Below are 17,015 nucleotides of genomic sequence, written 5' to 3'. Positions count from 1 at the left end.
ATTTAAATATTGCTACATTATGCATCCTTGAGCATAAGGCATTTTGCGTATGTGAAGTATTTTTGGATTAATCCTTAGAAGTAGAACTGTCAGATTGGGCTACGTAGAGAATGCTTTGATTATTCTTCCAGCAACACTGGATGAAAATGCCAGTTTCTCCCTGTACACTCACCAACTCAGTATTAGAATTTTTTAATTTTTGTCCATCTATTTTTACAAATGACTTTTAGTTTTACTTTGCTTTTCTGTTATGAGTTTAGTTAAACATCTTTTAGTATGTTAAAAGCCATTTATATTTTTTTCTGTGAACTTCCTTTTCATGTCCTTTGCCTGTTTTTCTTCTGGGATTTTGATCTTTTTTTATTTGTGGGAAGTTTTTGTATATAGACATATTTGTTCTTTGTCATATGTTGCCATACTTTTTCCTGTTTTTCATTTGTGTTTTGACTTAGTTTAGGAACTTTTTATCTTTAAGGAGCTTTTTATTTTTACTTAGTCAAATCTATCAGTTTTCTTTTATGATGTTTGCATTTAGACAAACTCTCCCCCGTTTCAAGACTAAAAATTTTCTCCCATATTTTCTTCTAGTGTTTTTATGTTTAAACTTTTTTATCAACCTAAATCTAAAATTTACCTTGGCAGAAAGAATGTAGAAATAATGTCACCTTTCTTTTTTTATTTTGATAGATGGCTTTTGTGTACTTTGTATTATTCTCTTAGCGTATGAAAACATTTAAAATGTTTGTATTCAAACTTGTTGATACTATAATTCATAGTTTCTGCCATATTTAGGTTTTCTCCACCCTCCGAATTGTATAAATATTCACCTTTATTTTATTTTTGCTACTTTCGGTATTTATTTTTTAATTTACATCTTTAGTGGACCTAAAAAGTGTTTTGGCATATGATGAGTTGGTACAAAGCTTATTTTCAATCCAGTTGACTAACCTGTTATTCTACTACCATTTATTGAATCATTTCCTCACAGATTTTAAATGCCATCTTTAATATTTTCAAATTTTTATATATGGACCTATTCCTTTACTCCTCTTTTGTTTCACCGATGCTCAGGTCCTGTACTGATACCACACTGTTAATTATTTGAAAAATAAAAATAGTAAGGAAGGCTTGCTTTAAAAGTTACTAAGATGTATTATAAACCTAAAATCTTTATTTTACTTTATTTTTTTTTTCGAGGAAGATTAGCCCTGAGCTAACTGCTGCCAATCCTCCTCTTTTTGCTGAGGAAGACTGGCCCTGAGCTAACATCCGTGCCCACCTTCCTCTGCTTTATATGTGGGACGCCTACCACAGCATGGCTTGCCAAGCGGTGCCATGTCCACACCTGGGATCCGAACCGGCAAACCCCAGGCCCCGAAGTGGAATGTGCAAGCTTAACTGCTACGCCACCGGGCCAGCCCCTAAAATCTTTTTAAGTGTTCTTACATTCTTCTAAGACTGCTCTAAACTCTGATTGTGGTTTTTAAAATGTATAAATTAATTTGGTGGGAATTAGCATCTTTAACATTCTCATCCAGAAACAGGGTGTATCTTTCTACTTGTTAATGTTACATGTTGCTCAGTTGATTTTTATGGTTTTCTTCCTAAGGGTTCTAATAGTATATAGAGTGTGTACCATTATTGTAAAATATGGTTATGTACTTTAGAAAAGACTAGTTGATAATCCTAAGAGTTCTCATCACAAGGAGAAATTTTTTTCTTTTTTTTTTTTATTGTATCTATAAGAGATGATGGATGTTACCTGAACCTTTTATGGTCATCACTTAACAATATATGTAAATTAATCCATCATGCTGCATGCCCTAAACTTGTACAGTGATGGACATCAATTATTTCTCGGTAAAACTGGAAAACAATTTTTAAATAATAAAATAAAAAAGACTAGAAGAATACAAAGTAAAATATTAAGTGGTAATTTCTGACTGCTAAAGTGATGGGTCATTTGAGGTTTTTTTCTTGGTGCCTGTTGTTTCAAAAGTTTAATATTTGAGCATGTATCGCTTTTTTATAATTGGAAAAATCACAACTCTCAAAACACTAATTGTGAAGTGTTTTAAGTATAGCAGCATTTTAAATACATACATAGAAATGTTTCTAATGAAAAATAAATTTCTGTTCATAAATACCACCTAAAAATAAAAATCACTCAGAGCTTTTTTCTGAATGAAAAGAAGCATAACTTTAATTGTCCATAATAATTTGAAACGTTGGTTTGTATAATTAAAGGTGATATCAAAAACTGAGAAAACGTATTGATTTATATTAGTTTTTCTCTTAAGCAACAGTAGAAAATTTTAAGTCAATTTTCAATATTTTAAATAATGTAGCATAGAATTGTTTTCCAGGTTAGCCATAAGCTACTTGCTTAATTAACATCGTATACATTCTAATAAATCTGGTATACCTCATAGCTTAATATGAGTTACAGAGATACTCACTTGTACTTCTTAACCATATTCTCTTCGCAGTGGAGATTTTCAGACAAAGTGACTGTTACAGAAGAAAAAGAAAATATTTATGAAGTTTGCAAAAGGTCTGTAACAATTTTTAATTTTGTAACTTTAAAATAATCATTCATGTAATATGTATCTTGAGTGCGTTTTTCACTTTCTGCTGTATGTGCCTGAGCTACTATGCCGTAAGCCATGCTTGGGTATTATTTAATTAATGTGTCGGATATACACAGATGTCAGGGATATTATAAGTTACCTTAAAATTGTAACTAAGTTTTTTAAGCCATTAAAATATTTTTTGAGGAAGGAGTAAAGAACAGTAGTAAAATAAAAGAAAAGGAATGTGTACATGACTTTTATGAAGGTAAGAATGGCTGAAATCAGATGACCATATTAGTTTGCAGGTATCCTCCGTGGCTGAAGTGATTAGTACTGAGAATTACAGTACACTCACTAGAATATATACAAATACCAAACTTAGAGTTGGAGGACACGTTGGAGATCATCTGATCCATCCTCCACCCCCATTTTGCCGTTGAGGCAAGGCACACTCAGATCAGGTGACAAATATGTTCAAGTCCTTTTATGTTAGAACAGTTGTCTCAACGTGTGATCCTTCGCACAGCAGCATCATTTGGCAACTTGTCAGAAATGCAAATTATTGAGTCCCACTTTCAACCTACTGAATCAGAAACTCTGGAGATGTGGCCCATCAATCTGTGTTTCACCAAGGCCACCAGCTGACCCTGATACATGCTCAAGTTTGAGAACTATTGTATTAAGGAAAAGCCTGGGTCAGATTTAGATTGTCACAGAAGCCCAGTATGATTCATGACCATTTGGAGATCTTAAAGAAAAAGTGACGAGGTTGACTTTTTTTTTCTGTTGCAAGCATTTTGCTTACAAACTAAATAGTGTCATTGCAGCCTGCAGAGTTATATCATCACCTTGGCTCTACCATAATGCCCAGGAGTTTAACATTGGACAAGTCACTGTATTACCCTGGGCTTCAGTCATCCAGTTAAAAATAAAAGAATTTTACTAGATAATCTCTTCCATAATTGCTGTTTGTTTGCTTTATGTTGCTGCTTTTGTTTTGTTTTTTTTTTTGGAGATGGGTTATGTTGATTGCACGTATCAGTGATGTCCCAAGTTGGAAAGAGGAGTATCTTTATTTTGTGTGTAATTTTTAAACTTCATCTGTGCTACTAAATTTCCACTGTTCTAAGTGTGGGCCCCTCTTCTTACTTACTATTTTTACTCTTCTCTGACCCAGGGAACCTCAGCTGAAAAAGCTTAATAGAATTGTTTTTAAGGTAAAATCTTACAGTATTTCAGGGATCTTTCTGCTAAAAAGTAAATTCATTTATATCTATTAGTCAGTTCTGAGTTACTTCCTACCCTCCCCCTTGCTTAAGTTTTTTATTTTTCCAGATAAGTGACCTCCAGATTAAGTTTTTCTAAAATTGATTATATAGGATCTCACATATTAGAATGTAATCAAAGCTGTTTAAATCAGCAACCTAGAAGAATACATTTCATTTATCCTTCTTCCCAAAGGAAGCTTTCAAGTACATGTGTAAATTTATTCTATATACTTGTCCTGAAGAATAATTTATAATTCATTTATTTGTTTGCACTATCAATAGAATAATTAGATAGTCTTTTCTGGATTAGAACAGTTCCTCCTCAGACTTTTTGTCTGGCATGATCAAAAATATTTTGTTCTAGTTTTAACCCCACCACCTCACTCCTGCCCCTCCCCCAGCCGTTTAACATACGCTGGTTTCTAGTTAAGAAGGCAGGAACCACCTATTGAAAATACTGAAGAATCATAGTGTGATAATAGTATACAGCATAGCATGTAGTATGTACATAGCATTAGGTGTGTTTCTATTTATTTGATTCTCATTACTTTAATGTTTTACAATAAATTTAAATTCTGATTTTGGTTTTTCTGCTCACACAGCAAAGATTCTAAAAATGCAGAGATTATGGTTGGTGAATGTCAGTTAGCAGCACTGGGCCCAAAACCTCTGTACCTATCAGTGCTGCCTTTGAATCTAAGTGCTCATCAAGAAGACACACTACTGAAGCCCTGCATGAATGGTACTATTTTCTTAATAAAATTCTGTTGGCTTGTGATAGTATAGAGACTATATAGGAGTTTTTTCCACCAAGAACAAAAAAGGTGAAAAGAAAAAATTGAAACAAGCATAGAATGTTAAAATGAGAAGGCTTATGTACCTTTACTTGGTACTTTTGATGGAACAATTTCTGAAATATCTGTATTTATGTGATAATGGTAGTACGGGTAAACTAAAGGTTATACCTAAAATATGAATATTTTAGTTGAGTATTTTGGAATGTATTTTAGAATTTGTGTCAGTTTTTTTGATAATTTTTAATTCTTTGAACAAAATAAGCTAGATTGAAGAATGAATTTAGAAACAAAATCCCTTTGTGTAGCACACACCTAACTCTTCTGTACCTTCCCATTACTGACTTCATGCCACCTGGTGGTGTTTATTATAGCAGCAAGCCCGTCACGGTCACACATTTTATGTTAGAAAGCCTTACAGGTTTCATAATGAAAATTACTACAAAGCTATGCGGCAAAAACTTCAACTTGTTCTAGATTATATCTGGATGCTGCCAAAGTAAAAAATGAAATTATTTAAAATAAAAAAAACATTTTTATTGTTTTATCTTTTAGAGAAAAATATTTTTAAATGTCCTAATTCCCATTTTTAAAAACCAGCATTAAGGGATATGGTGCCTGGTGTATTATTCAGCTTGGGCTGCCAAAATAAATTACCAACGATGGGGTGGTTTAAACAACAGAAATTGATTTCACATGGTTCTGGAGGCTAGAAGTCCAAGAGCAAGGTTCAGGGTTCAGTTTCTGGCTCTTTTCTTGGCTTATAGACGGCTGCCTTCTTGCTAAGTCCTCACAGTGCCTTTCCTTGGTGTATTTGCATGGAGAGAGCAAGCAAGCTTGCTGGTCTTTCTTCTTATAAGGACACTTATAAGGGCCTCACCCTTATAAACCCATTTAACCTTAATTACTTCCATAAAAAGCCCTGTCTCCAAATAAAGTCACATTGTGGCTTAGGGCTTCAACTATGAATTTAGGGGAAGACAGTTCAGTCCGTAGTTCCTGGGTTTGTCAGTAGGTTTCTTCCCTTAGAAAGCTTTATTGTGTGTAATAGTTGTCTGTTTAACTTAACTCATTTGAGTGCAGTGCTCAATGCTGCTATGTAAGGCTTTTAAGACAGTATCTTCAGCTTATAATGAATTTGAAATTTTAAATTCCGCTCTAAAAATACTTAACGAGCTCCTAAGATGTAAATCATTCTATATTTCACAGGAACACACCATGGCAGCACAGTCTGTGAATTGAGTATGAATAGTCCAAAGTGAAACTTTAAAGCAGATAGTAGTGATTATCTGTTTCATTGTTTTGAAGGGATTAAGTTGTAACATATTGGTGTAATGTCATAATCATTTCTAGATTTCAGATTTCCAGGAAAACATTCTCTCCTAAAGCTGCAGAATCCTGAAACTTGTGAAATATTTAAGAGGGAAAAAAATGTAAGGGTAAGTCCACCATTTAGAAAATAATAATAATCTCGTAAAGCACATACTTTGGACCTTTCTTGTTGTATTTCCCTGACTGTCATTTTTTAAGCAGTTCTAGACATTATGCAGATTTTGAATGAGGGTTGGTGATCAGAGGCAGGAAATGAGTAGTGATTCAGAGGATATTCACAAATAACGTAGTTTGAAAGCAGAAGACGGGGAGATATCCAAAACAGAAAATACAGGATGAATAGTTGCCTGTGGTGAAAGAGAAAGCTAGTGATAGAAAGCAGTTTGTAGGAAAAGTTTCTTGTAAAAAGCTTTGACTCCGTCATTTGCCTTTTTCTGTTAATCAGAAAAGCTAAGCAAAATTTTGGTTCTAATAAATGCATCTGAAATATGATGCATATTACAATGGAATTAACTTTTTGCATAAGCAAAAGAAGCAGGTCCATGAGGAGGAGGAGGGATTGTACAAGCTTTTAAAAACATGTAAAGGAAAACTGTGGTAACTTTGATGGAATATTTTACACTAAAGGAAATTGCAGAAATTCAGACAAATCATTTTAAATTGTTTCCATTATTTTTAAAAATATAAATTGTTTGGAGTTTCTTTAAATCGTATGTATGTATGTATTTATTTATTTTAAATTTTTTTAAAGGTTGGCACCTGAGCTAACATCTGTTGCCAATCTTTTTCTTTTTTTTTTTTCCTTCTTCTTCTCCCCAAAACCCCCCAGTATGTAGTTGTATATTCTAGTTGTGAGCGCCTCTGGTTGTGCTATGTGGGATGCCACCTCAGCATGGCCTGACGAGGAGTGCCATGTCCGTGCCCAGGATCCAAACCCATGAAACCCTGGGCCACCGAAGTAGAGTGGGCGAACTTAATCGCTCGGCCACGGGGCCGGACCCCTGGAGTTTTTTTTATCAAGTCAGCAAGCAGTTTATCTTTATACTGTTGAGGGTGTATAATTTTTTTGGTTGCTTCAAATGCTTTCTTACTTGATGATAGTGTTTTACAATTAACACAGAAAGGGAATTTGTCTAATTTTCTAGGTGTTCCAGAAGCCCCTAGGGTTGATGATACCCCATAAATATTGCAAATTTCATTTTAATACATTACGAGGCTGTGAACGATCACAATGCAAGTTTGCTCATGTGCCTGAGCAAGGGAATGAAAAGGTAAAATATGTAAAGTCTTTGAAGTAGAGATTGTTTTAATAACCATCTCAGTAATACATTTTAATTTAGATTTTCATTGACTCCTAATAGCATAGATGAGCTTTGCCTGGTTTTGTGCTTTACATAAATGAAATCATACAATCTGTATTCTTTTGTTTCTGGCTTCTTTTCTCAATATTTTTGAGATTCACCTATTTTTTTTACTTAATTGTAGACGTTTCTTTCTCATTGCTGTATAGTATTTAGTATTCCATTGTGTGAGTATATAAAAATTTATTCTGTTGACAAATATTACTTTTGATGGGCATTTGGGTGGTTCTAAGTTTGGTAATTATAATAGCGATGCTATCACTGTTCTGCATGTCTTTTGGTGAATATGTGTACACGTTCTGATGGGTTATACTTAAAACTGGAGTTACTTGGTCATGGGATCTGCAGATGTTCAGCTTTAGTAGCTACTGCCAGATTTCCAAAGTGGTTTACCAAATTACACTCTTACCAGAAACATCAGAGAGTTCTGGTTTCTTCATGTCCTTACCAGCTCTTGGTATTATCAGCCTTTTAATTTTAGCCATTCCAGTGTGTGGGGAGTGATGCCTTCCCTGATGATTGATAAAACTGAGCATTTTGCAAAATCGTTACTGGACATTTAGATATCCCCTTTTTGGAAATAGCTAAATGTTTTGGCTATATTCTGTCAGATTGTCTTTTTCTTATCTAGCTTAAGATTTCTTTATTCTGGATACAAGTTCTTTGTTGGATATGCATATTGCAAATACCTTTTACAACTTTACAGGTTACCTTTTCACTCTCTTAAAGGTGTCTTTTGATGAACAAAGTTTCTTAATTTTTATATGGTCCAGTTTTGTCAAATTTTTTCTTTTATGGTGTTAACTTTTGCATCCTGTTGAAGATATCTTTGCTAAAATCATGAAGATGTTCTCTTGTGTTTTTCCTTTAAAAGTTTTATCGTGTTATCTTTTGCATTTAGTACTTTAAGCCATCTAGAGTCGATTTGTGTTTATGATGTGAGAAGAAGGTCAAGATAGTATTTTTTTCCCATGTGGATCCCCAGGTGACCCAACACCATTTACTAAAAAGACCATCCTTTCCCCACAGCACTGCAGTGTCACCATAAATCAGCTGATTGTGTATGAGTGGGTCTGTTGCTAGGCTCTCTCTTCTAATCCATTGGTCAATGTGTTTATCCCTGCACCAGTAAATGGCTGTTTTTAAAATGACCTTAGTGAAGGTTTTTTTAATTATAATATTCAAGGATCTCCTCCCTTCCCCAATTGCTTCTAATCTTGGCTCTGTTTCCTTGATTATTTCTTTGACAGAGCTTGCATTTCAAATCTGTGAGTTGACCTAACATCAACTTTAAGTTTTAAGTTGTTTTTTTTGTTTCTTCTCCCCAAAGCCCCCCAGTACATAGTTGTAGGTCCTTCTAGTTCTGCTGTGTGGGACACCGCTTCAGTGTGGCTTGATGAGCGGTACTAGATCCGCACCAGGATCCGAACCGGCGAAACCCTGGGCTGCCAAAGCGGAGCGCGCAAACTTAACCACTCGGCCACACAGCTGGCTCATAAGTTGTTAAGTTTTTAAGCTTTTTAAGTTCACTTAAAAAAAAATTGGAATAAGCAAAAAGGACTGAAATTTTTGTGGTTTTTATGAAATATTAAAGAGTAATTTTACATTTTTCATGACTTTTGCAGGTTTGCATGGATGTGCTTAAGAAATATATAAGTATCAATGAACTGTGTTTGCTACAACGTGCAGGTATGAGACAAGGGAATGATTACTATAAATCATTAATGTGAGTGTTTCAAACACTGTGCTGTGTCTCATAGTCTGAAAGTAAATTCAGTACTTTAACTATGAAAACTGAATGCCTTAGAGTGACGTTGTTGGTCTTAGAAAGGATTAAAAATGTGTGGCATTTTGGTTAATAAAAAAATTATCATCCACCTAACACTATAATTCCCTTACATAGTAACATTTTCTTGATGTAGAAGTTTTATGTATAGGTATAAGACAGAAAAAAGAATGTTGTCAATTGGCTTAAAATCTTTCTGAAGGGATCTTTCAGAAATTGGCTCTTCCCTGCTTCTTCATTCTTCTCTTTTTACATTTAGCCCTTGTAGCCCCTGCACCATCCATACTGAGTTCTGTACTGTTTCCTAAACAGGCCAGGCTGCGTTATAATACCAGTGCCACTGCTGCCACTGCTCTCTGTCTCGTGGGGATGCCTGTCTTCCATCCTCTTTCCCCCATAGCAAAGATCTATTCATCTTTGAAGTCTTAGTCATAGGAAATAGGATTACATCCTCTATTAGGCCCTTATCTGACTCCACAGCCCCATTGCATTCTCTGCCCCCATTTCTCCCTACTACATCATGAGCCCCAAGAGGAAGGGACGAAGCTTTATATTTGTCACTCTGACACAGTTACCAAAGCCCCATAGTATGATGGTAATAGAGCACTTTAGCTTCATATTCATCTGCTTGAAATCTCATTTAGCTAAAAATGAGATCTCCAATGTTTATTATTAGTTTTGCTGGTGATGTCATCTCCCAAAGGATTAGAGAAAGCATCTGAGGGAGCTGCTAGTCTGGATTTAATCTAACTATGACAAGGAGGAAGTAATTAAGGTAGAAGTAATAAGAGCCTATATAGGGAATACAACTGTCACCTGAAGGGTTGTGATAGCCAAAGAGGAGAAGCGACGTATAGGTAGTTGTAGGTGAACATTTATATTCCAGAAATAATTCCATAACGTGAGATGTGGAAGAAAAGGGGATGATGTGGAGAAAATGCAAAACTCCCAAAAATGCAACTCCGTGTAAACATCCAGTGTGTTAACAGGAGAAACATCTGAATTTAGTTTTAAAACAACAAATACAGAAAATAAAAATAAAGCTCTATAATGAAGAATAAATGTAGGAAGTTGGCAAGAACCTGTAGAAATTATGTTTTGTGTGAAAATAGAAATTTAGATCAGTGGAACAGAATAGATAGCTCAGAAAAGACTCAGTATTATGTATAAAAAGGTTTACTGTTTAGAAAGTCCACAGGGTTTGGGAAAGGACGACTTGTTTAATGAATGACATTATGATAAGTGCACAGCAACTCAGAAAGAGAAACTGTGAATACCACTGGTGTAAGATGTAGATCTAACTGCTCAGCTCTACAGAGAGGCCTCAGGGACCACCCTGGTGCACAAGGGGAAGTACTGGGTGGGGCTCCCCATCCCCCAGTTTATCCATAGGTCCTCTTTTATTTGTTTTATATTTGAATTTACACATAAAATTCTCTTTCCAGAAGCTTTTAAAAAAATTTTATTTAGAAATAATTTCAAATTTACAAAAAGTTACAAAAATAAAAATAATACAAAGAATACCCACATATTCTTACTTTATCATTTGCACTCATTCTCTCTCCCTGTCTGCCTCTCTCCATATATGTGTGTGTGTGGCATGCATTTACACACATACACATTTTTTTCCTGAGCCATTCAAAGGTAAGTTATATACATCATGACCTTCTACTCTGAAATGTATCAATGTGTATTTCCTAAAAATCTGATATCCTCTTATATAACCATGGTACATTTATCATCATCAGTACATTTAACATGGGTACAGTACTTTTGTCTAATCTACATTTCTGTTCAAATTTTATCAGTTAACCCAATGAGGTCCTTTATATCATTTTTCCCTCCAGTTCAGGAGCAGGTATTATATTTAGTTGTCATGTCTCTTTACCCTCCTTTAATGTGGAATATTTCCATAGTCTTTCCTTGACTTGTGTGTATGTGTGTGTGAGAGGTAAAATATACCTCACAAAAAATTTATCATTTTAACCATTTTTAAGTGTACAATTCAGTGGCATTAAAGTGCATTCACAGTGTTTTGTAGCCATTCCCATTATCTGTTTCCAGAACTTTGTCATCATCCCAAACAGAAATGCTGTATCCATTAAATAATAATTTACCCCTTCCTCCAGCCTCTGATAACCACTACTCCATTTTCTGTCTCTATGAATTTGCCTATTCTAGGTACATCATATAAGTGGAATCATACAGTCATTTGGCCTTTTATGTCTTGCTTATTTCACTTAGCATAATGTTTGCAAGGTTCATTCATGTTGTAGCATGTATCAGAATTTCATTCCTTTTTATGGCTGAATAATATTTCATTTTATGTATTTACCAAATTGTTTATCCATTCATCTATTGATGGACACTTGGGTTGTTCCCACCTTTTGGCAATTGTGACTAATACTGCTATGAATATTGGTGTACAAGTATCTGAGTCCCTACTTTCAGTTATTTGGAGTATATACCTATGAGTAGAACCATAGGTCCTTTTTTTATCTGCTTTTTATTTGAATTTCCACATAAAAATTCTCTTTCCAGAAGTTCTGACTAAAAATATTTGGAAACTACTACTGCTTAGCATATGCCAAAATGAATTATATTGTATGTTAGCAATTCAGTAGAAAGAATTTTTTTCTATCAGATTTTTTTGAAATGTGATGATTTCTGTGGTTTAAAGTAATCAAAGGAAGCACAAAAGATATACGGTCATATAAATTTAAACTGAATAAAGCTATTAGCTTCAAATATTTTAGATTTACCATTGGTAATATACACAAAATATTCCAATTTTTAAGAATACCAAGAGTTCAATCAGCTATTTCCAAAGGCATGAGTATTATTTCTTCTTGTGAGAATTAGAAACAGATCTGGAAAGGAAAATCCAGCATTACTGGTTCACCAGAAGTGTGTGCTTCTAATCAACTAAAGGAGTGAAAGTACCCAATCTGGTAAGTTATTGAAGTGGCATCATGAATTGACAAAGCCCATTCAAAAAGCAGTGTAGGAAGATGGCAGAGTAGGAAGCACCAGGAATCTGTCTCCCCACCTAGACATTTGCACTGGCAGAATCTGTCTGATAAAACTGTTTTGGAACTCTGGAGTCTACTGAAGGCCTTGCAACTTCCAGGGGAAGAATTGAAACATAAATTGTGGTTAATTTCAGGCAATTACAGCTCTTAGCACAGTAGGGACTACCCCCTCCCCAGCCATGTGGCAAGCAGCTGTGCAGACTTCCTGAGCAGCTGGCACACAGCTTGTTTGAGTCAAGGTGATCAAAAAGGATCCTGTCCTCCAAATATCAGGGATCTGTGCTCTCATTGCTGATTGCTGGCAGAAGTGCAAAGAGGTGGGAAGCCATTGTTGTTATACTTCCTCCTACTGTTGTAAGCCGCCCCCTCCTCCTGCTAAAGTGACTTCCAGAGGATTTAAAGGGCTAGTGCCCTTTTTTTCCCTCCTCTTCATTTTTCTGTTTTTCCCTTTTTGGGTGCCAGACATTAAAGACTAGGACCTTCAAAACAACTGCAATTACAGGGACAATTAAAAAGTGACTGCACGTGCCCAGGGAAAGGTTCAGAACAGACCTGAGAAGACCTTAAGTTTACGCTTCAGGCTGATCCTCCCTCCAGAAATAGACTACAACAATCAAAAAAACAAAAGCAGTAAACAAAAACAATAACAAAAAACAGCAAACCTTGAGGAAAGGAGAGAATCTGAGCTCCATAGTTACCACATTATTAGATTCAAATGCTCACTTTCAACAAAAAGTCACAAAGTATACAAAGAAACAGGAAGAGTGTGGCCCATTCAAAGGAAAAAATAAATCAATAGCAATTGTCCCTGTAAAAGACCTCAGGCAGATATATTAGACAATGACTTTAAAACAACTGTCTTAACAGTGCTTGAAGAACTAAGGAAGATGTGGAGAAAGTCAAGAAAATAATATATGAACAAAATAGAATTATCAAAAAGGGAGAGAAAACCTAAAAATAAACCAAAAAAATTCTGGAACTTAGAATAATTGGAATGAAAAATTCACTAGAGAGATTCAGAGGCAGATTTGAGCAGGCCAAAGAATCAGCAAACTTGAAGATAGAAAAATGGAAATTATTACATCTGAGGAACAGAAAGAAGAAACATTAAAGAAAAGTGAGCAGAGCCTAAGGGACTTGTGGAACCCCATTAAATGGACCAATATATACATTTTGGGACTCCCAGAAGGAGAAGAAAAAGGAGCAGAGAATATCTGAACAGCTGTTGGCTGAAAACTTCCCAAATTTGATGAAAGTGATAAATATAAATATCCAAGAAGCGTAACAAAGTTCAAGTAAAATGAACTCACAGAGACCCACACCAAGACACATTATAATGAAACGTCCAAACGATAAAGACAGAATCTTGAAAGCAGCAAGAGAGAAGCAAATGAACACATATAAGTGATCCTCAATAAGATTATAAGCAGATTTCTCATCAGAAATGTTGGATGCCAGAAGGTAGTGGGCCAGTATACTCAAAGTGCTAGAAATATCTGTCAACCAAGAACCACATATCCAGCAAAACTGTCCTTTACAAATGAGGGAGAAATTAAGACAGTCCAGATAAACAAAAGCCAAGAGAGTTCATTTCCACTAGACCTGCCCTGCAAGAAATGGTCAAGGAAGGCCTGCATGGTGAAATGAAATGACATTAGACAGTAACTCACGGTAATCTGGAGAAATAATAATCTCAATAAAGGTAAATACATAGGGAGTTATAAAAGTTAGTATTATCATAACAGTGGTTTGTAACTGCCCTTTTTGTTTTCTACATGATTTAAGAGACTAATACATTTAAAGAAAAAATTATTATTACTGTAAAAACTAGTATTGTAAATTTGGTTGGTAACTCCAAACACTCTTTTCTATATAATTTAAGAGACTAAATGCCTTTAAAAGAATTATTAGTTAATGCTTTGGGGCATACAATATACAAAAATGTAATTTTGTGACATCAGCTGAAGGGGGTGGGGATGGAGCTGTAAAGGAGCAGAGTTTTTGTATCTTTTTGAAGTTAAGCTGACATAAATTCAAATTAGTGTGTTATGACTTTAGGATGTTAAATGTAATCCACATAGTAACCTCAAAGAAAATAGCTATAGAAGATACACAAAAGGAAATGAAAAAAGAATTTAAACTTTCACTACAAAAAATCAACTAAACACACAAGAAGACATGCAGGAAATAAGGGACAGAAAAGCTATAAAGCATAGAGAAAACAAATAGCAAATGACAGAAGTAAGTCCTTCCTTATCAGTAATTACTTTTAAAGTAAATGGATTAAACTCTCCAAAAAACAGAGATTGGCAGAATGGATAAAAACACATGATCCAGTTATATGTTGTGTACAGATATTCACTTTAGATCCAAAGAAACAAATAGATTGAAGTGAAAGAATGGGAAAATATATTCTGTACAAATAGTAACCAAAAGAGAACAGGGTGGCTATACCAGTATCAGACAAAATAGACTTTAAATCAAAAATGGTTGCATGAAACAAGGAAGGTCATTATAGAGTAATAAAAGGTTCAATACAGCAAAAAGTTATAACAGTTATAAACATTTACACGCCTAATGACAGACGATCAAAATATATAAAGCAAAAACATAAGTGAAAAGAAAATAGATAGTTCTACAATAATAGCTGGAGACTTCAATATTCTCCTCACAGTAATGGGTAGAACCACCAGATGGAAGATATGTAAAGAAATAGAGGACCTAATACAATATACCAACTAGATATAACAGACACTTACAGAACCCTCTACCCAACAGCAACAGCATATACATTCTTCTCAAGAGCACGTGGGACATTTTCCAGGATAGATCAAATGTTAGGCCACAAATTAAGTCTCAATAGATTTTAGAAGATGGATATCATACAAAATATTTTCTCTGACCACAATAAGATAAAATTAGAAATCAATATCAGAAGGAAAACTGGAAAATTTATAAAATTGTGGAAATTGAACAACATGCTTGTAAAGAACTAATGGATCAAAGAAGAAATCACAAGGGAAGTTAGAGAAAAATGAAAATGAAGCACAACATACCAAAACTTATGGGATGCAGTGAAAGCAGTGCTAAGAGGGAAATTTATAACTAGAAAGGTTTACATTAAAAGACAAGAAAGCTCTCAAATCAACAAACTAACTTTACCACTTAAGAAACTAGAGAAAGAAAAACAAACTAAACCCATGACTAGTAGAAAGAAGGAAATGATAAAGATTAGAGCAGAGATAAATGAAATAGACAATAGAAAAACAATGAGAAAATCAATAAAATCAAAAGTTTCTTCAAAAACACCAAAAAAATTAACAAACCTTTAGCTAGTTGGACTAAGAAAAAAAGAAGATTCAAATTACTAAAATGGAAAATGAAAGTGAGAATGTTAATATGATTCTCCAGAAATAAAAATGATTATAAGAGAGTAACTATGAGTAATTGTACACCAAACAAATTGTGTAACCTACATGAAATAGACAAATTCCTAGAAACACAAAACCTACCAGGACTAAATGTCGAAGAAAGAGAAAATCTGAATAGACCTATAACTAGTAAGGAGATTGAATCAGTTATCAAAAATCTCCTGACAGAAGCACTGCACCCAATGGCTTCACTGGTGAGTTCTACAAACGTTTAAAGAAAAACTAATACCAGTCCTCCTCAAATTTTTCCAAAAAGTTGAAGAGGAGGAAAAACTTGCTAATTAGTTCTATGAGATTGAGGCTACCATTACTCTGATACCAAAGCCACACAAAGACACTACAAGAAAAGAAAACAACAGATAAATATCCCTTAGGAAAATTCTCAACAAAATACTAGCAAACCAAATTCAGCAGCATGGTTAAAGGATTATACACCATGACCAAATGGGATTTATTCTTGGAATGCAAGGATGGTTCAACATACAAAAATCAAAGTAGTACACCACATTAACAGAATGAAGGAGAGAAACCATGATTGGCTCAATTGATGCAGAAAAAGCATTTGACAAAATTCAACACCCTCTTACAAAAACACTTAAAAAACTAGGAATAAAAGGAAACTACCTCAGCATAATAAAAACCATAGATAATAAACCCATGGCAAACATCGTACTCAATAGTGAAAGACTGAGTTTTTCCTCTAAAATCAGGAACAAGGCAAGGATGCCTGCTTTCACTGCTCCTGTTCAATATAGAACTGGAAGTTCTAGCCAGAGCAGTTAGGCTAGGCATGGAAATAAAACATCCCTTTTAAAAAGGAAGGGGTGAAATTATCTCTGTTTTCAGATAATATGATCTTATATATAGAAAACTCTAACAAAAAAACTGTTAGAATAAATAAATTCAGCAAACTAGCAGGATACAATTCAACATCCAAAACTCAGATGCATTTCTATACCCTGACAATGAACAGTCTGAAAGAGAAATCACAAAAACAATTCCATTTACAATACGATCAAAAAAAATAAAATACTTAGGAATTAATTTAACCAAGGAGGCAAAAGGCTTGTACAATGAAATCTAGAAAACATTGCTGAAAGAAATTAAAGAAGGTGTAAATTACTGGAAACATTCCACCTTCATGGATTGGAAGACTTAATGTTATTAAAATGTCAGTACTACTCAGAGCTATCTACAGATTCAATGCAATTTCTATCAAATCCCAATGACATCTTTTTCAGAAATAGAAAAACCCATCCTAAAATTCATAAGGGATCCCAAAACAGTCTTGAAAAAGAAGAACAAAACTGAAGAACTCATACTTCCTGACTTGAAAACTTACTACAAAGCTACAGTAATCAAAACGAGTGTAGTACTGGCACAAAGACAGACATATAAACCAATGTAATAGAATGGAAAACCCAGAAATTATTTTTGA

At 34.4% G+C, this 17,015-nt stretch overlaps 1 protein-coding gene across 2 annotated transcripts in view; it reads left to right on the top strand.

Moving 5' to 3' along the window:
* Nucleotides 1-17,015, top strand: part of TOPAZ1 (testis and ovary specific TOPAZ 1) — an 80,537-nt gene that overhangs the window by 19,609 nt on the left and 43,913 nt on the right. For both annotated transcript variants that reach the window (XM_023620622.2, XM_023620620.2), the window contains 5 exons: nucleotides 2,490-2,554; nucleotides 4,444-4,583; nucleotides 5,989-6,074; nucleotides 7,113-7,238; nucleotides 8,954-9,017. In XM_023620622.2, the coding sequence (XP_023476390.2) occupies nucleotides 2,490-2,554; nucleotides 4,444-4,583; nucleotides 5,989-6,074; nucleotides 7,113-7,238; nucleotides 8,954-9,017 (481 nt within the window). The remainder of the gene's footprint in view (nucleotides 1-2,489; nucleotides 2,555-4,443; nucleotides 4,584-5,988; nucleotides 6,075-7,112; nucleotides 7,239-8,953; nucleotides 9,018-17,015) is intronic.

The sequence above is a fragment of the Equus caballus genome, chromosome 16 (genome assembly GCF_041296265.1).
Source record: "Equus caballus isolate H_3958 breed thoroughbred chromosome 16, TB-T2T, whole genome shotgun sequence".
NCBI lineage: Eukaryota > Metazoa > Chordata > Mammalia > Perissodactyla > Equidae > Equus > Equus caballus.
This window is presented reverse-complemented; position numbering and strand designations above follow the sequence as displayed.